General features: G+C 37.9%; 1 protein-coding gene across 1 annotated transcript in view; it reads left to right on the top strand.

Annotated features, from left to right (window-relative positions):
• Positions 1-25,164, top strand: part of LOC104127349 (DNA primase subunit 2) — a 124,580-nt gene that overhangs the window by 21,174 nt on the left and 78,242 nt on the right. Inside the window, exons 6-7 of the mRNA XM_009640014.2 lie at positions 5,470-5,565; positions 6,657-6,794. Of these exons, the coding sequence (XP_009638309.2) occupies positions 5,470-5,565; positions 6,657-6,794 (234 nt within the window). The remainder of the gene's footprint in view (positions 1-5,469; positions 5,566-6,656; positions 6,795-25,164) is intronic.

Genomic DNA, 25,164 nt, shown 5'->3' with positions numbered 1-25,164 from the left:
AAATATTTTAGACATTCTTTTCAGAGAATCATTTAGGTTTAAAAGACCTTTAAGATTGTCAAGTCCAGCTGGTAACCTTTTGGGATATAAGGGAAGAGAAAATTGGGAAATCAGTAGTGTGTTTTTAAGAATATCTCTGTGTTGTTCAAGAAGAAAATAAATTCTTTGGATAGTCAACATGTTAAGTTCTTTCGTAGTGGTTGAGGTTAAGAATGTTTCCAAAATGAATTTATTCTTCACATAGCAGTGAATGCAGTAACTTTGGAAATGTTTATATTGTTCCTTAGTACAACAGCATAAAAGCTGATAGGATAGTTTGTGCAGGATGTAATTACACTGCAAGTGGAATTTACTAGCTGCTGGTTTGAATGTAAGCTTCATAAAATGGTCTGTAAACACTGAAATACTGTTCCCTGCTAATCTTGTGATTGAATCTAGAGAAACGTTTATTAACAGGTTTCTTTAAAATTGAGCCTGTCGTTAGCATCCTGATTGGTAAATGGAAGAAAACTTGTTGCCATGTTTCTCATGAGGATCTTCTGTTAGCTCTTGAGTCGTGTGCAACTCTAATATGTATGTGGTGGTGTTTCTAGAGTAATCTCTAGCAATTGTTTTGTTCAGCTTTCCTTTTCATGGATGTAGGGGAACGTTTGTCAGGCATGTAGGAAATCTCCTGTGTCACTGAGTTTCTCTGTGATTATGGAAACCATGAATTAGTAGCGTGGTTGAGGAAGATCCAAAAAAGTACTTTCTGTGCCCACTCCTGACTTGGGGGGGAAAAAAAAAAAAACTCAAACAACATTTCAGTTGATGGATAAGAATACATAATAAATCCAAGCACAGCCCTTTATATTTTTTAGGAATGCCAGCAATCTGAATTTGAGCTAAAATAGTTAAGTTGTAGTACCATGGGAAATATGAATTTCTTCTTAATTCATTTGTGCCTAGCCAAAATGGAATTGATATATCTTGAGAAACATTGTAATCAGATTTGTGAACAACAGATTGATGAGCCTTGAAGGTTTTATTTAAGGATCTTCATGCTCTTAATTGGTAGGACAGCTGGGAATGATGTCCTTTCCTAATCAAGCTAGTATTCATTAACCAGTTGAATGCACTTTAAATTTATATTCTTAAATTCAATGGTATCTAGGTTAATACTTCTGTCTTTTAGTTCTAGCCAAGTTTGTAGTGTGCTGTGTGGCAGTGGAGAAGATTGACTAGGAAATTATTGTTTTGTCTGTTTGATACTTAAAATCGCAATATAGTGTGGCATTGAGAGACTGATACCATCTCTTCTTGAGAAGGGTGTTGTGCCATCTGAGTACCAGCTGCTCAGTGACTGAAAGCAAGTTTTAATTAGTTCACTTTCTAAGAACACCAGTGGCATGTGCACGTAAATACGTGAAGCTGAGTCTTGAAATGGGAAAGGACTCGGGCATTGAGTTCTTGTTTCTAAGTCTCCCAGTAAGGAACAGCAAAATTGAGTAGTTGTGCATATGTCGGATTATAATGTGTGCATGCATCTTTATCTCTTCATTAAAACAGAGTGGGGATATCAAATTTATTTTGAAGTATTTGGACTGCCTCACTGCCAGTGTTTGTTTAACCAAGCCTTACATATTAAATTATTCATATTTTAATTTAAATTTATGTGTCTTTGTGTTTCCAGGACAATTCTGTGATTAAAATTGATGAATAAACCGCATGTAGAAAGCAAGAAAACTAGAAATAATGCAACTTGTCCCAAACCCTTGCTTTCTTCCTTTCCCCTAGTGCCTTCCCTTTCATGTCTTGATTTTTCTAATTTTCCTAAGTCTCAGAAACTTACAATGAAGTGTTAAGTTGTTGCATTTTTTTTTTTAATCTTTTGAACATGACAGCATTTTATCTGGTGAACATCACTGAGTGCGAAAAAGTTAAACAGTCTGTTTATCTTTCCAATCTTGATTAGAATCCTAAAAGCTGTATTTAATTGTGTCTAATTTTTAGTGATTACCGGAATGTGTTCTTGTGGGTGCCATTTTAGAGATGAAATTATTGAATGTACAAACTGTAGTGTTACTATTAAAACTAAAAAAAAAAAAAAAAAAGGCAAAAAAAAAAAAAGGCTTTTCCAGCATCCATGAACCAAGAAAAATTGGTGTACGTGTTTCATGATGTACTGCATTCAGAGGTACAGGTGTGATATAACTAAAAGCTTGAGTCTGAGTTGACTGTAAGGAGCTTATTTTCATTGCATTGCATCTTCAGTCAATTTTACACAATTTTATGTGAAAATGGTGAAAATCTTAATGCCAATGCAAGGTTATTTTTAATGTTCTAGTCTTTAGGGAAGCAAGTTTTATTTTTAAATGCATCTGGAGTCATCTTGCAGCTTTAGTTAGGGACTAGGGATATCCTTGTTTCTTCTTCCTCTCCATTAGCTGAACACATGAAGGCAATGGGAATTTGGTGAAAAGGCAAGGAGCAAAGAGTTTGTAGGGCTGCTGGAGGTTTGCCTAACCTATAAGATACTTGAGGCTGTATGAAGGAAATTATTTAATAGCTTTGTAAGTATTACTTATATGATAAATATTGTTTTGCAATAATATTTGGGTTTGTTTAAAAAATACAATTTCTGATGAAACTGTATTTTCAGTAACACTGTTCAGTCTTATCCAAATCTTCAGTTGTGGCCCATTAACCTATTTTTCTGGAGGTTTCACCAGGATCGCTTTTACCCCAGCAGTGTTAAATTTTTTGCTAGTGAGAAGCAGGAAAATCTAAAATGGCTGTGACTTTACATCTGTACAAGACCGATATGGTCAAATTATTAATAAGGAAGGATCTAGACAGCTTGTGAAGTTTGGAGTCAGTCAGTATAATTATTTTATGTGTATATTAAAAGATGAACCCCCCCTTGAAATTAAACGTAATACTGAATGAAATGGTTTTGTTGATGAAAATGAGCTAATTGTTTTTTGAAAAATAAATAAGCAAGGAATCCTTGCCTTTCCCTCTTTTTGTTCTTCCCCCAATATTGCAAGTCTGTTTGTAAAACAGCCATTGGACTGTTTTAATGGCTTTCTGTAAAAAAAAAAAAACTGTCCTTGGCTTGGTTTGACCTTTTTTTAGTGAGATATCCTAGAAGAAATAATGCAATTGTAACCACTATAGCTATACAATATGTTGTACTGTTTTTATTCAAAGACAGTTTCACAGAGGGTTTGGAATGCCATGGTAGGCTGGGCTCTCTTAAGCAATTCCTACTGAGAAGGCATAAAACTGTTACATTTGAAAAATGGAAGTCACTATTCTGGAATTAAAATAAACACTTTGGTCTGTACTAGGTGAAAGCTGAGCTTGCAGGCTGATGTGGTGACTTAGATTTATACTTCTTTAAACAAGAAATATATCGTCTGGAACGAGTAGCAGGGTTTTGGCAGCACTGTGTGAAGTTTATATACAGTTCCAGGGTGTCACGTCTGAAAAGCGGGAATCTTCCAAAGACTAACAAAAATAAGATTGTCAGTGAGAATATGTTATAGAAAGGGTTTTCTCATATCATTTACACAAACACATTTAATTGTTTTGGTACATCTACTTTGTTAAAGAAAAATGGTTTCCTTGCAGGCTGTTTTTCCCTGGAGCATTAGATTTTCACATGCAGAAATATAATGCTGCTGTGTATTTCCTCTGTCTTCAAAGTTACATTCTTCTGCCTTGCTGGCAGCTTTATTATTATTTTTTTAAAGCTGATTTTCCTGAGGGAGCACAACAGATAACATCAAGATGTGGGCAGGGTAACTGTAAGCCTTCTAGGTATCACTGCCTTGGTCATTTCATTTATCTATCAAATCACTTTATAGAGGAGATTTGCTGAGCTACTTCTCCAAGTTTGAACTTAAAGGGTCCTTCCTATGGCTTTCCCCAATACTCACTTTTAAGATTCAGCTGGACAGGGTGCTGGGCCATCTTGTCTAGACCGTGCTTTTGCCTAGAAAGGTTGGACCAGATGATCCTTGAGGTCCCTTCCAACCTGGTATTCTATGAGTCTATGAATTCCAAGAAAAGTGCTTTGTTTTGCTTTGTTTTCTCAAGTTTTCCAACTGAGAAGAAGGAAAAAAAGAATTGTCTAAATGCCCATTCAACTGCATAGGAGTGCTAGTCAAGGAGTAAGGTATTCTGCCCCATTTGGAGAAGAAACCGAAGTGCTTTACGCACATCCCTTTCCATGGAGAGGAAGGACACTGAGCGCCTTTTTTATCTTGCATTTGTAGATCAGTGTCACGCAATGTGTTATACTTTCACATCTGTGTCCCTCTATGTTTTGGGAAGGTATTCTGTGTTCCTTGATATTTAATCAGTCAGAGACTACTCCCACTATACTTACCAAGAACATATTGTGCAGATATTTAAGACTGTTGTTGCATGTAGTTAAGTTACTGGGTATCATTGCTGGATTACCAGCTTGTATAATCTGTTTTATCAGAGTGGATTATTTACGACTTACATTTTTTTTACTTATTACTTTTTTCAGGTTTTAAAGCCTGAGCTTAATCATGATTTAAAGCAGAACAACTTGATTTCAAATGTTGTTGTTAATTGTTTTCTGTTGAATAAAACTCAAAAATGATTTATTGACAAGTAAAAACATTACAACATGCTAATTTTAAGTGTGGCTTTTCTGCTGTATTTGGTGCATTATTAAGTAGTCAAGAAAAGCATAATATATATATTTATGTATATGCAGTATTAAGTTTTATATTAGGAAGTGTAACATTGTCCATGATTTTTCAAGCTAGAAATTTTGGCTTAAATACTTTAAGTTGTTAAATTAGAGCATTGCTGCTTAACTTACCTGTTTGGAGAACTGGAAAAGCACTAACATTTAGAGAACAATAAGTATACCATTGTTCTCGCTCCTCAAAAAAAAAAAAAAAAAAAAAAAGGAGAGAGAGAAGTCCATGAATGTAAGATGCTATGTAATTTTATTTTAAGAGTCTGGATTTTAAAATGAGCTGAAACGGATTAAAAATCTGACGAAATTGTTTGAGTCCTTACTAATTGCCACTGAGTCATTATGTTTTGTTTTAATGCATACAGTAAATCTAGATATGAGCAGGGATTGTCACAAGTTTTGTTTTGGAGAGGTTGACTTTTTAAAAAGTGTGTTTTATAGTTCTTGTGTTAATGTTTAAAATTATTATATTTTAAAATCTTCACCACTGCTTCAGAAATAAGGTTATTTAACACTATTGACCACTAGTGTTTTCCTGGTTTCTGCTTAATTAATTATTAGTTCTTAATTAATGAAATAATAATTCTTAATTATTAGATCACTTGCTGAATATGTAATCCTTTTTTCCCTTGTCAGCTGAAGTGATGACACATTTACAGGTTAAGTAATCTTTTAGCTCATGTTAATTAAAAAAAAGCCTTACTCTAAAGCATTTCAGCAGTTTTAAAACAAGCTCTTAATTTTAGATTAGTGAAGACCTGAAAAATGAATTGGCAAATGAGCTGCAAGCATCAACCCCTAGCCTCGGTGTGACTAAAGTAAGAGAACAAATGTTCTATAAGGTAAGTAGAAGTTGGTAAATTCCACAGATTTGCATTCATTCTCTTTCAGTTAAACTGGGAGTTACTAATTTTAAGTTTACATAATACTACTGTTAACACTTAATCTATCAGACTAGATACAAGGAAGAAATTCTTTACAATGAGGGTGGTAAAACACTGGGACAGGTTGCCCAGAGAGGTAGTGGAGGCCCCATCCCTGGAAACATTCAAGGCCATGTTGGATGGGGCTCTGAGCAACCTGATCTAGTTAGCGGTGTCCCTGCTCACTGCAGGGGGGTTGGACTAGATGGCCTCTAGGGGTCCCTTCCAACCCAAAACATTCTATGATTCTGTGAAAGTATCTGAATTAACTGAGACTAATAAGAGTTCCTCTTCTTCATGTCAGTATAAGGGTAGAGGGAGGGACTGGGAGAATGAAGGGAGCTTTAAACCACTGTTAATGTTTTCTGTCCTCTTCTGCCATCCTTTCAGTTTCGCTACAAAATTGGTCTTAAGTTTTAAGGTTTCCTAGACAAATGACTTAACTTGCCTGGCTGACAGACTGTAGGATGGAGACATTCTCAGTCTGATTGTATTAGCCTGAAAGTCTTTCTGCAAGAGAGCAAGGGGAGAGGAAAGACGTGTCTAATGTAGCCCACTGACTCGTCTTCGGAGGAAAGTTGGTTGGGTTCCAGATCCGTTTCCAAGACCTTTTATATGTAGCTTACATGAATCAAATATTTCAAGATGCCTGAAACAGAAGGTCAACAGAAGTCCATTTTCCAATATCAAATCAGTAAGTGATTTGTAAGTAATGTAAGTGATGCAAAGCTGCATAATTGGGTTTATAATCGTAGATACAAACTGTAAAGTAGCTTATTTTGCCTAGTTGCATGACTTTCTGTAAGTAAACAATGTTTTTCCACCAAAATAATGATCAGCTGTTCCAAAGTCAACATTTGATTTCAAAATGTTTGTGTTTTCCTGGGTAGAGCTTCATTAAAAGACAGAATGACTTAAAGCTTTACTGGTCCATCTTGAATCTTAGGGTTGTAAACATTGTTACTGCATTATTTTGCTGTTCCATGGTGTGGGTTTTTCATCTTTCTCAGGTTGGACTTGCAGATGCTGTGGATCTATTTAGAGCCAGAAGAGTTTTTATTAAAGAAGGCTTTGCATACGTGCCACTTAAGGAGATTGATGCAATTGTTTTGAATAACTACAGAACAAAGTTATCTAAAGCGCTGGCGGTAAGTCTGATAAAGTCTGATTTTTACAACTTTTGTTGCATTGTTTAATGACGGTCTTGGACAGTAGTCTATTGGATTTTTAAAGTTACCTGCTTCTGCCTGGAAGATACCAGAAACCCTATCAAAAGTGCTGCCAGCACTAAATTAACTCATGATGAACTCATTATGAGCTGAGAGTTCATTAATTTTAAATGGAATTTAGCATGTGACGAGCACTGTAAAGAAATTTCTGCTAGAGGATTTTAAAATTGTTTCCTACATAGAGAGTAACATGGATTTTCATACAGACAACTGTTTTTTCTCTTCATATTGATCTTTTTTCCCCACAATGTTTTGCAACAGTTTTTTTGTTGAAAAAAGTAAAATAGTGATTTGTGGGTTTTTTTCTTCTGTTAGTGAGACCTGAAATGAGGAAAAGTCAGAACATGTCAGGCAAAAAAAAAAGTCTTCATTGCATAAATGTTTGAGATATCACATCTAGGTAGGACACCTATAGTAAATACACTGTGTGAATGTTCTTCTGTTAGTAATTCGGTGTTCAATTTAGGAATTGCTAGTTTTATGATACTAGACTCTTCACAGGGTTTAAAAGTTGGTGACCGTGTATAACGCACATAATTTTAGTCCTAGAAAACATGACATTGCATAACATGAAGGCAGTTTGGATTGCTTTTTAAAAAGGCTTTCAAAGCCTTATCTTGCTGTGTCACATTAATATCAAAGTTGACCATGAGTGTTTAGTAAAGAAACAGTGTGAAGTAAAAATGCATTCCTTAATTTTGAATATTACTGGAGTCTGTGGAATTATTTGATGTGCATTGTGTGATGCTCTTACATGAACATTTCCATTAGAACTCTAATACAACTGCACCTAGAGACATCCTTAGTTCAGTTGATACATAATGTTCTTGCTGAAAGCTGATAATGCTTATGTGGGATTTAAAAACAATGAATGTGTTCTATGGAAAGGTTGCTAAGTACACAGGTTGTCTGCATCTGCTTAAAATACTTGTAAGAAGCTTCATGGACTTCTGGAATTTGCCTGTTTTGTGAGTAGCTGAGGAGAAGTCTGAAAAACAGTAGGAACTGGAATGAGTAGGCTACCTGACTTTTCAGTTTGAGGAAAAATCTGCAACTTTTTCTTATGAACACACACTATCTTATATATAATTCACTTAACTTGGGTTGCTTTGTTAAAGCCAATAGCTGCTTTATAGTAAAGCGCTTCTTTATGTTATCCTCTGTAATCATGGTTTAAAAATTTTAACATGCTCATGAGCTTGGAAAACTGTCTTCTATAGAACTGCTATGTTTTAAGTTATTGCAGTATTTCAGGTTTGCATTAGTTTTTAATTTTAATACATACGTTTTGTTTATTAAAGTTCACCATATTTTCAGAGTAAGGAGTAAAAGATCAGTGATTTCTGTCATATTCCAAAGCCCCTGATGGAAATTGTGGGATTCTGATTACTAATTCAGTTTGCAAAACTGCATTTAATGAGCTGTTTCAGCTAATTATAGCCTGCAGAGTGCACTGCTGAGGGATGCTAGGAATATTACTAAATTGAGTCTTTTGGAAATGAGGGCCAAAAATCCAGCATGTTTTACAGAGGTCAGTCTAACGTTATTCTGTAACACCAAACAGAGGCATAACTGGAGTGTGACACTTGGTAGCTGGATGATTAGTGTAGTTTTCACTGGAACAAGACTATCATCATCAATTACATTTCAGTGAAACTACAAGAATATGCTTTTAAAGAAAGGGTTGTACATAAGATATCTTTTTAAAATCTAAAGATGGTAACGATTGCTGTTCCACAGCATACAAATTGGGAGGATAATCTTTAGTGATTTTCCTCAGCCTTACCTGGAGTGAAGAGGCACATTTCAATAGAAGTTATGACCACAGTAGCATGCTTCCAGTATCGTCTGTGAAAATTAGTTGTTGAAATACTATTTGATCTAGGCCTAAGTTCTGCAAGTACAGCGGGCTTAGTAGTGCTTGGTAATGCTTTTGTAGCACAATGCATTTGCATGTGTCTGCTGCAAAGGAGAAATCAATCGAGAAATGGGCTGGATTTCAGGCACTGTAATAGTATAGAGGTCTTCATGACTTTGCACAGAAGTTGTGCATCATGGCCAAACTTAACCAAGAAGTACTAGAGCCTTAAACAGCATCACCAATTTGTTACTTAATTTGTGTCTTAATTAATGTATTTTGATAACATTACTACTTTGGTAAGTATTACTTACATGTGCTTTTGGGGGTATCTTTTACTGGTTTTGCAGCATCTGGCTATTTATGTTTTTTTCTCAGCACTTTCTAATGGGTGATCCTTGTTCTATTAGAATTTGAAAATAAAGATCTTAGTGGCGTGAAAATCCAAATTAGTCTCGAATGCTTTTTCTAAAGCAAGGCTTTTTATCTTCACAGGGTCACAAAATTAGACTAAACACTTGTATCTTCTGTGGGGTGGTTTGACTTTGGCCGATAACTTCTGGCTTTGACAATCTGTTACAAGCTTCTAAGGGACAAAATACCCTGAATATAGATAGTGGAAAGACAGTATTTCAGGCATGTGGTTTTGAAGAGTCTTTTTTTATGGCTGTCATTAGTGGTTCAATTCTTTAATGTTAAAGCAGCATAGTTTTCCAATGCGGGTTGTTTGTGTGGTGTTATTGATTATTAGTACTGCGACGCATGTTTTGCATCCTCTCAGAGGTTGTTTGGTGCGACTCCAAGCAGTGGCGCACACAGGTTTTCGGAAGGAGTTGTCCCTACGCAGGAATGGTGAAGGCCTGCCCTGTGTCTTTTCCAAGGTGCTCTGAAGCTGTAACACTTCATGGGAGTGTGCTTGTGCCAAAGCTACCCTTCCTAGGTCTCCAAAGCATCGAATCATTTGGGTGGTCACCTAGCCTTGTTATGTTGCTCACTGCATTGCAGGCTTGTGTCACCACCATCCTGTGTCTTACAAGGGTGATTCTAGATGGGGTTATAAAGGAGGAAGATAATGAGAGTGAATTGATGCGTTGATACTGAGCTTTGAGAGAAAGGTAAATAATTCATAGTAGTGACTTTTTTTTTTAGAAGTTTTATGTTGACACTGGCTCAAATTCAGTTTACTCAGAGTTAATGCTTTAATCGCTTACCAGTCAAGCCCAGGAAGCAGTCATATGTTTTATTTCATCCTTTAAAAATAAGTTTGACATCTTGACTTACGTGGCTGTTCCTTGAGGCTCAATAATAGGGGGAGTTAATACTATTCAAGCCTTCCTGACCATTGCAAGTGCAGCTGAAGAAGTCCATTTTATATGCAAAATCAATACTGCAAGGACCTTCTTTCCATATTGCCTGACACATTCGAGAGTAAATAATTTCCTTTGTACCATTAATGATGATTAAACTGTAGAAAGCCTAAATATTTTCTGTAGTTCATTTAAGTTGTAGTACTAGCTCTACTATTGTTATATAACTTAAAGTAAATTTCGATTAAGTCAAATTGCATTATTTTATTCATGAGGGTTTCACTGTGTTTACGCTAATATGCAAACATTTCTGCAGTAATGCTGTGCCTCATTTTGGTAATTTCAGTTATAGCCATGTAGTGAACTCAGGTTGTGAAATTACTGGCAGTATTTGGTCTCCTTTTTTGAGGATGGTGGTTGTAATTTTTGATTTCTTGAAATCAGAAGATTCGGCTTAGTGTCGCGGTTCGGCTGTGTTGTACTCAGTACTGCACAGAGGAGGATTGCTCCAGAGAAATCTGAAATGGGACAAAAGGGGGGAAAGGAGAGAAAAGGCTGCTGAATCATCGGCTAGGACTTGCCTTTATCAGCAGCGTCCTCAAATAATTGAGAAAATGACTTAATACTACGTTAGCGGTTGTCTGACTTGTTTGAACGGGAGTTTGCATTGGACAGCAGTTTGCCTCCACAGTTCCCGCCCTGTGTGGCTAACTGCAGTGGGTGGGCGTCGGGGTGGACGGCGGCTCCCACCGGCTGGAAGTGTTGCGGTGTTCGGTGTGAGCTTCCCTGTAAGCTCTGAACCCCAGAAATGACGTAATTTCTGAAGATGCATTTAGGGTTTTTTTGAACTACTTTTCTCGCAGTACCATTTAGTACTTAGTGTCTGATACAACTACTCTTCCTGTGTGATTGATAAGAAAATCCTTTATATAGAGATTAAGGTTTTAGGTTGAGCACATAAAATGCTCTCTTTATTGTTAAAATAACACTAGTAGTCTTGACTAAACCTGTGTACCGGGTGCCGGTGCCCAGGCGCTAGCAGGGGGGGCTGCAGGGCGGCCTCTGTGAGGAGAGGCCGGGGCTGCCCCCCGGGGTCCCAGCCGGCTCCAACCCACCCCTCCCCAGAGCATGGCTGAGCCCCACAGCCACGGTGGTGGCGCCTCGGGGAAAATGTATTTAAGAAAGGGCAAAAAACCCAACAAAAAGAGGAGGAGGGAACCAAAAGGAGTGAGAAGCAGCAGAGCCAACGCCAAGGTCAGGGAGCAGCTCCATGACACTAGAGGAGATCTTCATGGGGTTGTGAGGACCCCACACTGGAGCAGCTGGGGAGTTCCTGAAGGAACTGCAGTCTGTGGAGAGCCCATGCCGAAGCAATGTTTTTCTTTTTATTCTTTCTGAAGGACTGCAGCCCATGGGAGAAGAGACCATGCCAGAGCAGGGAAAATACGAGAATGGCATAGGAGCTGCAGAGAGAAGCTGCTATGGCCTGACCATAGCTGCCCCTGTCCTCTGCCCCCTGTGCTGCTTGGGGTGGGAGGTGGAGGAGTCTGGAGTGGAGGAATAAAGTTTGACTTGGGAGAAAAGGGAGGAAAGGCCTTTTTTCCCCCCCCCTCCATGTTTGTCTCGGTTTCTCCTATCTGAGTCTATTCTAATTGACAGTAAGTTACATTAAGTGTCCCCAAGTGGAGTCTTGTTTTGCCTGCAGTGGTAATTGTTAAACAATCTCCCTAAGACCCGTAAGCTTTCTCATCCTATTTCCCCCTGTCCTGTTGAGGAGGGGGAGTGAGCAAGCATCTGGAGGGGAGTTTGGCCCTTAGGTTGTGGTGGGTTAGCTTTGCCTGTTCTTTTAATTTTTGGTCTCTAGGCTTGTAGATCTGTTGAGGTTGGATACTGGAGGAAAGGAGGTTCAGCACTCTGGTTTCAGCTCACGCAGTTGTGTTAGCTTCTCTGTGTCCTGCACTTCTCCTCCTGAAACAGCTCTTGGATAAATTCCAGAGGTGGAGATGATGGATATTGAAAAACCTGACTCTTGACTGGGATGCCTCCATTAGTGTCAGGTGTTTGTATCAACTAGACTGAATCATTACGTCATTTTTATCTTAACAACTGTTACAGTTCACAAAATGTTTTGTCCTAAAGTTTTAGTGCTTGTTGAACACTACATTTTAAAGCTATAAGCAAATGCTTGAGAATGTGTAAATATTCCTATGTAGCATGAGTGCTTTTATTGTGGATTTGAAGTGTTTATTTTACAAAGACTTGTAATTATTGATGGTAGCATAACTGAACTTTCTATTCATAGTCTAATGGTGGTTTTTCAGTAGATTTGTCATACTTGTATTTAAGTCCAGCCCCTTTTTCCCCCATCTTGAGTATAGCAATTGAAGAAATAACTTGGCTGGTCTTTGTATTATAACTCTACTGCAAAGAGTTGCTTTTGTGAAAATACTTTGTCAGAACATCATACAGGATCTAACCATCTGCAAATTAAGATATTAACTGAAAATAGCACAGACTAGTACCATAAGAAATCAGGATTCCAATGTTGTTATGTACAATCTCAATAGCACGTGTTTCTTCTTATTTTAATGCCTACACTTTTTTACTTTGTAGTATCATCATGTGTAATCTGGTAAGATGTCTATAAATAAAATTGCTGGGTTTTGAGGACTTGGTACAAAAAGAAGACCTCACTGGTGTTTTCTGGCTTTTATGTATCTTTTGTTTATTCCTTTCCCTATGTGGGATGTAATATTCAAAACTGTTAAAAGTGTGGATCAGGTAAGCTGCTTCTAGCTTTACTAATATCTGTAATGATTTATCTTTTAAAGTTAAATATTAGTCAAATATGCTGTTTTGGTTGATTTATGCTGTATGTTCAAAGAACCTGCTAATTTGGGAAAAATATCAGTATACATGGCACCACCTGCAAAACACTTTCTTCCTAAAACACCTATGTTTTCAAGCAGTGAAGCAGAAGGCTTTATGTAGTGGCATTAATGTTGAGAAAGTATGATTGATGATGGTCTTGTCACTTGAAATTCATTTCAGGTGTTGTGTTCCCAGTGTTAACTCGAAGTAATTCACTGTAACATAAATGGATGATTTTTATAATATGCGCATACAAGGTTAGTAAGGTAATAACTTTGGCAGTGCAGGGTAAAACATGATTACAGTGACTTTGTCCTCTGAATCTCTCAGATGAAGGTTTGCTGTGAGAGTTTTGCAGAGAAGCAGCTGGTCTTCATTTCTGAGTAGTGTTATATTGTAAGGTCGTTGTCTAAGACACAGGTCTGCTGAATAAAATGGTGGTATTTTGAGTGGGAGAAGAGAAATCAAGGGAAGTGACTTTGAGCCTGTGTTGTGTGTCAGAGAGGACTCAAGCCTGTATGTGGGATGGTTACCTGCAAGACAGGGAAACTCATTGGACTTTTCTTTGCGGGCCTTCTTTTTGCCATGGTCCCTTAATTGTCCCATTATTGGCTATTTTCTGAAATTCATCCTTCAGTGTTTCGTCTCCCCTACTAATTGAAGTACATGTGTTTCTTTTAGAGACTACATAGATCGATAGCATAAAGTAATTATAAATAATATCAGGAGGCTAAATGAAATTTGACTGTATTTCAGTATTTTATCTTCTGTTTCTTCTATCTGCTTCTTGCATTTACTACAAAGTATAAGATTTTAAGTACTAAATTTGCAGCATAAACAATTGCTGTGGTCTCTGCATGGTCCTGTTCAGTTTGATTTATATGGAAATACTTCCATCTTCAAATCAACGCAGGTGTTTCATGATAGTAAAACTAACAAAGCAAGACATTCAGGGTTTGAAGCACGTGGAAGGCTTGCTTAACTGTTGAGATGTTCTCCACATTTCAGAAAAACTATTGGAATGGAATATATTGGCAGGAAGTACAATTTTATTTCAACGTTGTGTGATAGATGCGATAACCTGGAAATGCATCAGTTAATATAGTACCTGTTTAATGTCACGTGACAACGATTTATTGACAGTAATTTGAGAATGATGCACTATAGTCAGTAAGAAAGAACTGTAATGACGTATGTGGTTGATAAGTAAGCAGAAGTCTGTATTTCAGGATGACACTGTGTTAGAAATTTGAGGTTTCTCCTGGTTCTTTTCTTGTGGCTTTCTGTGATCCATAGACAGTTGCTAAGTGACAGCTGTAGTAGTATCTATCTGGAGTTGGTTTGCACCTGATTTAGTGACAAATTATTCCATCAATGGTGTTCTGGCTTTTCCTTGGAAAAAACTAGTTAAGTTTCTGGAAGTTAACTGGTAGGTGATCTAAACTGATGTTTACTGTGGCCCACCAATGTAGCAGGACTTGAGTGACACAGGGAGCCATCCAAACTGCCACTGAAAATGTACCTCGTGTTTCTCAGCCTTCCAGTGTTTCACTGCAGAATGAGACTGATTTGTGTGTGCTGTTGTTTTCCTGTGGAAACTTGATTCCTGTATCTTAATAGTGCTAGCTGAATCCGTTCTGTGGTAGTGGGGACTTGGATTTCCCACCTGCCTATACATTAATAAGGCTCATTATTGAGATCCAGGTTTCAACCACTCACTAGCTTAATGTGTGGTTCAAGAGACACAATTGCCTACCGCCACCATGCACAGTAAATCACAAACTTCCCTTGAAATGAATATATTGAATCTTGTCTACAGCGTCGCAGGATTATGTAAAGGAGCATAAGTCTTAAGATGTGCTTTGTCTAGACCAATTCTTTTAAGTGATTTAGTTGCTTTTAGAACACAGCAGTTATTTACTGGGCTTAATAAATGGATTCTTAAATTCATGATTGTTGAAAAGCAGCCTTGCTACCTCACTGACACTTTTGAGGAAACATGGTCAAATCCTGACAGTTACATTTTTATAACATTTCTAAAGAGTGTGCCACTTTTGTCCTAACTTTCAAATTGTTTATGACTTAAACTTTGCAAGTATGTATGCTAAATTTGCAATTCCTCTAGAATATAAATAATACCATTATTCTTGCTCGCCTCTTTGTCTAATTGCTCTGGTAACTCATGTCATCACTTCTGTTAGCCAAATTCTTCTATTTGAAAGGTCTGTGGAGTATGTGCCCTTGCCCAGTTCTAAAAATTGGACTTTTTCTTTTCTTGATTACAGTTTGAATTAACCATTTGGATTAACAGTAAAAAAGGCTGCAAAAAATACGGAATGTAGAAGAATAGGAAGAGGGTATGTTTTAAAATGTTTAATACAAGTTTATGGAGCAGGCAAAAAGAAGTAGGTTGAATCGCTAAAAGTTGTGATGACCACCTTTCCAATGACATGATTTTTTTTTTTTCTCATACGTTTCTGCATGAAATATGGAGTGGTTATTCTCCTGAGTCAAGTTTTACAATATCCTAGAGCCAGTGAATGTACATTCCATATGTGATGTTAATACATTTTTGCCATTCCTACTAATGTTAAAGTTTGTCTTGACTATTGTGGAAGGACTAAATCTTAAATCCCTTTTTCAGTCAGAAGGAAAAATGGGAAACGACTGTCACTCAAATTCAAACATGAAATAAATTGAACAACTGATAGTCATATCAGATGACACTTGGTTAATTAATGTATAGAATCTTTCTAGAGGTCGGAGCGCTTCTTTAAGCAGTGAGTAGAAGAATAAAGTATGCACAAGTCTCATTTCAGAAATGCCTTTGGCAAGATGTGTTTAAAAGAAATTCTGCTGTCAGACTAATTTAAAAAACCCGCTAATTTTACTGATTACACAACTCAAGTATTTTGAACTCTTTTAAGAAAAACTGTAGCAATAAGCTTTTTGAATTTAGTGAATATTTATTTTTAAACTGTTTTAAGTATAGATGAAATGGGTATTTTTAGAAATCCTGGTCACTGTCACTGTTGCTAAGGCTGATTTCTGGGTGGTTCATTGTATGACTTTCCATTTTACTGCAGTCTCTCAAAGGGAAGTTCATCTGTTAATGTATTTCTTCTGCAATTAATTGCTAGTCTGCATATTTATGCTAGAGAGGAAGTGGACTTTTTTGCAGTTCCTGTAAATGAAGGTTATTTGTCAGAATATTTTTGCCTGGTAATAGTAAAGCAGGGTATGTTTCAGAGGCAGCATAGGTGAGCAGGATTTTTTACAATAAAAACACACACCTGTGTCTTACGGGCAGTCTGTACCAGCTGTCGGTGAAATCACTGGAGTGCTGTCTTCCTGAAATATTAGAAACAGGATTTAATTGGGCTGCAAATATAGAGCTAGGGTAGTTAAACTTGGCTCTAGTAGTATCGGGCCTCTTGGAGTACGCTGCCTGGCCCTCTCCCTTCCCGGCTGTGACTTCATTTTGCAGCTTTGGGTTGTGAAGAAGCAGACCCTTATTTGAACGATTGCTTGTCTCCAGGAGAGCATCGAGTGCCTCTGCATTGCCTGTATTCTGCTGCCAGGCTCCTACTGCATCATCACTTTCTTTCCTCCTAGTGTCCAACAACTTACCAGCCTAAGGAGGGTACTACTTTCTCCCTGAATACCTTGACTGCAGGGATCCGCTTTTAAAGCTGGTTAATCAGTGTCTTTTGCTCAGCTGATATTATTAGCTGTTTCCTTGTCAAGTTTCTCTTGGGTACCTGACATGAATTTGAAAGTCTCTTTTTGGTTGGCTGTTTGGGATTTTTTTTTGTTTCTTTGACCTCCTGCTGGATTATCTCCAGTTATTTATAGTTCACCTCCTGCTGTTTTTTTCCGAATTTCCAAATTAGTGACCTACAGGGAAATACTGACCCACTGATAAAAGCTATCTCTCACTAGGGAGCATACTTTCCAGTTAATTTTCCATTCCTTATTGCAGAGTCTTAGCCGTGCGTTGCTGTGAGAGGTGTGCTGTGTTATATCTGCATATCCAGTTATCTCCTGTGATCTGTTCAGCCTGAAGAAAGGCGTGAATCAAAAGTTGGGTGTGCAACATTACAGAGTTGGCTTTCCTTAAGAGAGGCCTCCATGCTGCTGTGTTCCACCTTTACAGGTCTACCTTAATCTGTCAGTGTTTCAAGCCTGTCTGCACTTAGAAGCATTGGAGTCCTGAAAGATGACAGTAGCTTCACGTGGAGCACTTTGACATTGCTGTGAACTGAAATTTCTTTGTGTGAAGTGGCTTTCTTTTCTCTTGAGGTACGTGAGGAGGGGGTGGCCTAGTAGCAATGATCTCTATATTAGTAGGCATGTCTGCATGACCTTACGTGGGCTGGGTTTTGTTATTCCTTGGATCTTCTATTACTGTGACATAGAAACCCAGGAGAGGTTTTCCATAGATTCTGCGTGAGTTATGTATGTTTGGTAGTGTGTCAAGTGTAAGTATATACGTAAATGTTTTGTATCATCTCACCTGTCTGATGATGCCTCATCTGTCTGAGGGAGGAGGCACAAAAGTACTGCAATATAGATGTTCTGTAGTAAAAACAGGTTTTGAAAGACGGTGGATTTATTCAGCATCCAGGGTCACAGGAAAGTCTCCAGGTATAAGTGAAATTTTGTAAAAGCTTGTACGTGTTCTCTCTGTGCGTCTCCGTGTCTATTGAAAGGATGCTGAATTAGCTGTTCAGTGTCTGAGCTGTAGAAAGACTCAAAATAAGATGAAGTATCAGGGAAAAACAGACCAATGAAGATATACAGTTTCAATTTTCATGTAGCTTGTGGAAGATCTTTTTAGTGATAAATTTGTTCTGTATTTATGTAAACAAATTCCTTTTTGTGTAAATACTACTATTTTTCTGTTTGTGAGAACTGATGTTTAATTTAAATAATCTGCAGTCTTGAACAAATATCAGAAAGCAAAGGGTTTTTATTGTCATGTCACGAGTCAAGCAAAATGACATGGTTTATTAGTGACTACAGTCTTTGTTTATATATGTACATATGAAAAAAATGGATTAAACTTGGACGTAGTGCTTAGAGCTTCTTAAGTAATAGAAAACCCCGTGAGTTTTTCCTGTTGTTTTCCTAGTTATGCTGCCCAAATGAGGTGAACATTGTTCCGTTACCAGCTTTATTAAACCCAATGGATTTGTATTTCTTTTTACTCCATCCTTTTGATGTATAGACAATAAAAATAAATTAAGAAATGTGGAAATCCTAACACCCCCTTACCCTCACTTTAAAACTGAACTGTGAATCAGAAGAATCCTCTTTGGAGTACATGAAAATGTTCAATTACTTCTTTAAAAAGTGGGAAGAATCCCACCAGTTGTCAAAGTGAATGAATAAAACTATCAGTTTTTATTCCAAATGACAAGCTTTTAAAGTAATTTTTGGAAGAGTTGAGTCTCCCAGGCACTATTGTAGAATGCTAGCTGTGTAATACCCTTTAGTGACAGAAAGCAAATACCTGTTTCTCAGTAACAGTCGATGATATCTCATATTGCATGAACAAGTAAGTAAAAGAAATGTAACAGGATGTAGGCTAAAGGATAAGAGCTATGACTTAGTTTAGAATATATTTAAATTTAAAATCAGTCTCTTACCTGTCACATACAATAACATTTTGCCTTGTCAGATATTTTAATAAGTGGAATTTCAAAGGCAAATTACACTACTTCTTTTAAATCATGCTTCTAGACTTTACTAAAATGGTTTCTCTAGATTCTTTTTACTGAACAAATGAAAGTCTTGGGGTTCATCTGCTTTGAAATTTGGTATGTTCTCTGGTGCTCCTGTATAAGAAACAAAGGGCATTGGAGAGGAGACAACTTGGTACTGGTAGTTACTTTCTCTTTCCACCCTTACAGTACTTCATCACGCACAGTACAACTAGCCAATTTTAAAGTAACCAGTTTTAAATAGTAAGTCCAGTTGGACTTTTGATCTGATGCTATTTTGGGAGGAATAAAGAGAGGAGTGTTGTGGATCATCTGATGATGTGCATTTGCCTAAATTTCGGCTGGGGAGGAACCCCTGCTTTTCATAATCAGTACAGTTCCTAGTGGAAAGCTATTAGGCACTTCTATCCATCTATGTATTTTCTTATGGTGTAGGATAATGCTGGTAGAGCCTGAAATGAAAGTAGAGAGGTGATTGAAGTAATAATTAGAGAGGCAGTAATAAAAAATTTTTCCAAGCTTTTGAAGCCAGCACTGTGTTAGATCTGTGACTTTGGGGAATTTATTATGGTTCAAAGATAATGGTAACTCTTGTGAAGTCCACAGCCTAGTACCTGGCTCTTTAAAGAGTTGGATTGTTTCATGAGCACATGTGGGGATGCCTCAGTTCAACTGATGCAAAGTAGAACACATCAGGCAATGTGTAAGCATAAACCTGTGCTCTGCTGCTGAGGGATTAAAAAGTAGCTGCAGGGTGCTCTGCCAGCATTGCTAGCATGCCTGTGCAGAAGCTATTTGAGGGTCATTGTGAGTACTTCTTTCAGGTGGAAGCCTTTCCCTCTTCGGGGATTCGAGCATGAATACTATTACGAGTAGTAGAAGGATGAGATACTTGCAAAAAAGAAATCCATTTTCTTTTCTTTTATCTTTTTCATAACATCCTATACCTTTGTGGCAGTGTCTTGAAGCCACAGAGAAACCTCCCAGAAATAGAAAAGAGGCTTTTGCTTGTGTGTGTGCGTGTTGTGTGTGGGGTGAGTGTGTGTGTGTGCTTTTTAAAAGATACGGTTCACTGTAGAAATCTGCTACTTTGTACAGGAAATGATAACATGCTCTCCTCTAACAAGTGACTGCTCCAACTTTTTTCCTTACATTTTTTTGTGAATGTTGGGTAGCACTATTGAAATCTAAGTCATAGACACCAAGAACATCCCTGGTCACTGATGCATGTTCCTTTGGCCACTTAAATGGCATATAGAGACAAAAGCAGCCACAATGGGATTGTGTATCTGAGTTTGATGAGATGACTTACATGTATGTGATCCTGCTTCTTGAACTTTTGGTATAAGCGTTATAGTTTGGATTTAGTGTAGTTCACATCAAGCAAACAGTAGGCTCAACATGAGCCAGCAGAGCACACTGGCAGCAGAGAAGGTCAATGGTATCTTGGGCTGTATCAAAAGAAGTGCAGGAGGTAAAGGGAAGGGATCCCCCTTTACTTGACACTGTGTCCAGTTTTGGGGCTCCCGGTACAAGAAAGATGTTGATAAACAAGTTTACTAGAATTCTACCCTCTATGTTTTCTGCTTGTCTTTACTGACAAAGTTGAGCCTACTGTTTTACCAGATCTTCATGTCTTTTCCTGGAGAGCTATTCCCCAGGTTGGCCACCATCCTGTACCAATGTCGGGATTGATTTTGTCACTGTACAGGACTTTTCAGTTGTACTTGGTGAATTTCATGAAGTTCTTGTTAGCTCAGTCATCCACCCTGTTTAGATCCTCCTGAATGGCAGCACTGCTCTTCAGTGCATCGACTGCCTTCCCCAAACTGGTTTTTATGAACCTGATGAAGATGCATTTTGTGTCCTCTAGGTAATAGGTAAAGTTATTAAACAGCATAGCTCTTGGGACAGGCACTTGAGGAACTCCACTTGTAACTGGCCTCCAGGTAGTGTACAAAACATTAACTGCTACCCTTTGAGCCTGATGACTGTTTTGTATTGGGAGCTGCTGGTTTGTTTTGATCTCAGTAAGGCAGGCAGTCAGACTCAGTAAAATGTTGCTTAAAATGTCATTTACTGGAGGTAATATAATAAAGAGAAGATAGTACTGATGATCTTATTTGCTTTGGGTTTTGGGAACTCCAGAGTTGTGGGGCATCAAATGAGCCACCAACCAGATCACCTCTCACTGTGCAGATCCTGTCTGTGAAGGGTTACCCCATTTTGGTCTGCTGAGCCCTTACAGCATTTTCTGTTCATCGTCTCTACATGTTTATATGAGAAATTGTTGCCACACTTTTAAATAAGGAGAAGGACATGCAGGTGGTGCAGTTGCTGGTGGGAGTTGCCCACAGGCTAACTCATTATAATTAGCCACCTCAGTTTGTCTTGCCAGCCAAGGGATATGTGCGGCATGGCACCAGAAGGCCAGGTTATACATGCAGTATAGCACAGCCCAGGCCTGGGCCTACTCAGGTTTCCTGTTAAGGGAATCCGTAACAGCACAGTGATCTTCTGGTTAGGATCACTACAGTGATCCAATTTTTCACCCATCTAGTAGGGGACTGGACAATAAAGTTGCAGCTTAGATACAGGGATGTTGTAGAATGCTGTATCAAAAGTCTTGTTAAAGCCAAGGCAGAAGACATCCACTGCTCTTTAGTTGCAGATCTACTCATTTTGTCCGGAAGGTAGCTGGGTTGGTTAAAAATAAAATAATTAAAAAGAAAAAAAAAAATTTACCCTTGGTAGATCCATGCTGCCTGTTCCTGATGACTTTCTCCACTGTGTGCCCAGAAGTGCATTCTAAGAAGACCTGCTCTGTGACTTTCCCAGGGTCTGAAGTGAGGCTGACTGGCCTGTTGTTCTTCAGTCATCCTTACTGCTCTATCAGAAGGTGGGTCTAAGGCTTGCCTCCTAGGCATCAGGAGCCTCTCCTGATCGCAGCAGCCTTTCAGCAATGATGGAGAGCAGGCTCAATAACATCAGCTCTTGCAGCACCCTCAGGTACATCCTGTCAGGTTCCATGGACTTGCCTGAGAGGAGATTTCTTGGTAGATCCCTTACTCAGTCCTTTTTGACTATTTGGTAGTTCTTCTCTTTCTTAATCTCTATAAGGCATAAATGCCTGAAAGACTTTGTTCTTAAAGATGGGCAGAAAATGTGGAGGGTAAAATTGCTCTCTAACTTCCATTTGTATTAAATGATTGTCTCTAATTTGTAGCAGTACTCTTTGAAGCTAAAGTACTTAAGATCTATTTTATTTATCTTTACTTTTGGAAATTTGAAAAGGAAATCTGTAATATTCCGGTTTTGTTTACTGTGTCCTGTCACTTAGCAAATATAACTAAACTGTGCAGTTTTAATATTACTTGGAAAGTCATCTTATCTCATACAGTCTAATGGGACATTTTGCCTACTGGGTGTGGAGTTTGAACAGCTTTGATATTTCATGTTTTATAAGCTGGCTTTCTTTGTAAGCTATGGTGGCAGATTTAGTTCTGGTCAGCACAGAGTTAATAGGGTGAGGTTTGGCAGAAAAATCTGGTTTGCTATTTCATCTGGTCTCGCTTAAAATCAAATTGTTAATGCATTTTTCTTATGGTTTTTGCCTGACCCATGATGCTTACAATGTATGTGTCCAGATGCTTAATTGGCCCGAGAGGTTATAGCTGCATCTTGTGGCCTTGGCCGTCAGAGGGCACTGCAAGAATGCTGAACAAGATAACACAGGAAAATTGTGCCTGAAATGTAGCCTTCCTCTATAGCAATTGTATTCCTTTAAGGAAGAGATGAGGACATGGGACTGAGTTCTTAATTCTAAAGAAAAATGTGTTTGTATTTGGTCTAATGCAGAATGTATGTAAATTAGGTGGATTTTATTCTCTTGGTATACACCAAATGCAAATAAGCATTTCAGTAAATGTCATGAATTTTTAGTTTTGTGATTAATTTCCCTGTATCTGTCAGTATGAACTGATAAGCAAAAGTTAAGAAATGATCAACATTTAAAAATTCTGTTGATGTCTTAACAGTAGCCTCATGAATCTGCTTGCATATGTCATTCACGGTTACTAGGCTTTTATGTATTTGTGATGTGTAGCTCATTCTGTTTTTTAATCTGGTGTGGGAGATACCACCTGGTACGTTCAAAGTTTTCAGTGTCTGAGGTAACATTATGTTTTGTCCATGATGCTATGACTATATAGGTTAATCTTTGAGTCCTCAGACTTCATTCTGGAAGGTTTAGCATCAGCTAAACTGGGTATGTGACCATAAATGAGCAGTTATGTTTTTCTCTTAATTATTGTCGAGACCACTTAGTATTGATTTTTATAGTTCTTGTTTTCTCTTCTTAGTGTCTTAGTTAATTTTGTTCCCAGTATCATGGTATTCCTATTGTTCCTTTTTTAATAATCTACGTTAAAAGCTTTGATAATCTTTAGAAGATCAACGTTTCTTTCTCTCAGATTTTTTTTTTTTTTTTTTTTTTTTTTTTACCAACTAAGGCTGATCTTGGAAAATAATGCCATTTGGACTTGTCCATAAAACAGAAAACTGTGTTATTAATCAAGTAGCTGCTAATGCGTTTTGAAAACTCTGCTTCTGTTTTCATGTCTCTTCAGCTTTCTAAGATTATTACTTGGACGTTTTCCTTCAGCATCCTTTCAGCTTCTATAACCTGAAATACTGCAGATGCATCATCGTCAGTAGACATCTGGCTGTAAGAGTCATTCTGTGTTTAGAACTTTGTTTTTGGCCTCGACGTGGTTATATTCATTACACCTAACCTTAATCTGACTAGTATTCTAGGCATTTTTTGAATGGTTTAAGATCTGTGTGTGTTTGATTTTTCCTGCAAATGTAGCTTACTGGATCTCTGCAGCTACCATTCTAGCAGTTGGATATTTAGAGGGATGTCCTGCATTCGATATTGTATGAAGTGCACAAGCTATTCCTGATGCTCTGGAGTCATGGTGGCACTGTCTCCAGCCCCAGATTTTTATTCTTATCAGCACAGCTATGAAATTGAGTGTCAGGTTTCTTAGAGAAAAGATATATTTCAGGTTTTAGCTAATAGGTAATGTCTAAAACTTTTCAAGAAGATGTAACATTCAGACCCCCAGTTCTGGGCTGTTCAGGTTTTTTTTCACTGGCCTGATCTCCAGAGACCCCTGTCTTCAACCCATCATAGGGGAAGGAGGAAAGGATCTTACATGTAAAGTTTGCAAAAGGTCTTCAGTTTTAACTTGCATTATACTGGGTCATGCTGGCAACTGGGAAGTTTCGTAGGAGCTTGGGATAGCCTTAAGCTTTGTGTTTTCATTGAAGGGAGAAAGAAATTTACAAATCTCCTTAGCTAGATCTCTCAACGCTAGATATTCTCTGGAGATGCTTTACCTTCTCACACTGATTTTGGTTTTGGTATTTTGATGGAGCAGAAATCCTCATTACCAAGTGCAAATCCATCCATGTCTTTCAGAACCAGTAACCGGGAGGTGTTCATGCATCCTTCTCATACTTGTCTACATGTTTTCTTACAGATAAGTCTGGAGAGGGGTCTTGCATAGTCTCTTCTTTGAATGTAGAACAGAGCTAACTTGTCAAGAAGCACAAAAGTCATGGGTCAGGTCAAGTCATGACTGTGGCCGTGCCAGTGGAAGTTGACTTCAGTCAAACCTCGTCACTTGAGCACATCACAATCAATACTTTAAATGTGTCTATTCATTTCAAGTATCCTTAATGCCCTGAATGACCCTCAACTTCATTTCTTTGTGTTTTTCAGAGTCAGTATTAAAGCTGATCTGTTTATGCATTTCAGTATTCAATATGGATGCACGTATTTGTATGCAACCATATATTTCAGTGTTCAAAACGATTGCATTCTGAAATGGTCACCATTCCTTGCTCTGATACCTGGACACACATGCAAGAATAAGACTTGGCTATCTCTATGTACTGCTAGAGCAATGTTAGTTGTTTTCCTTGAATTCACTTAATTTTCATTTATTTGGCTTTTCTATTAACCTTCACTTGTTCAGTCATTTCATGTAGCTTCCGTGTCTTCTCAGCAGCAGGCATAGGAGAAAACAGAGGTGCCAGATTAGTTCTTTCAGTAGCCTTCCTCATCCTTGGTTTTCCAAATCATTGCTGCCATCAGTGTTTGATGTCCTGCATCTTTAACTAAGCCATCTACTGTTCTAAATACTCTATCACCTTCTCTAGGTCTATTAGTGAAACCAGATCTTTTTTCTTTTATTGGGCCAATAGTAAGATTTAGAATCAGCTTACCAAAGGCAGCTTACAAAAATAGGGGTTAATATCACAAGCATTTCCAACAGACCTGTGTTCTATTTGAATTCTGTTCATTGTCAGATCTATCTTAGGTTGTGTTGTGTGTTCCCTGCCTGGCAACAAATCCAATTCTGCAGTAGGCTTAAAAAACCAAAACACAACTCTATTACAGAGGTCTACAATAAAAATAATAAATGAACCACACTGCTTACTCTTGGTAGAGCCACAGT

The sequence above is a fragment of the Egretta garzetta genome, unplaced genomic scaffold (genome assembly GCF_000687185.1).
Source record: "Egretta garzetta isolate BGI_Z169 unplaced genomic scaffold, ASM68718v1 scaffold76, whole genome shotgun sequence".
NCBI lineage: Eukaryota > Metazoa > Chordata > Aves > Pelecaniformes > Ardeidae > Egretta > Egretta garzetta.
The sequence above is the reverse complement of the archived record's forward strand: the minus strand, read 5'-3'. Positions and strand labels throughout refer to the sequence as shown.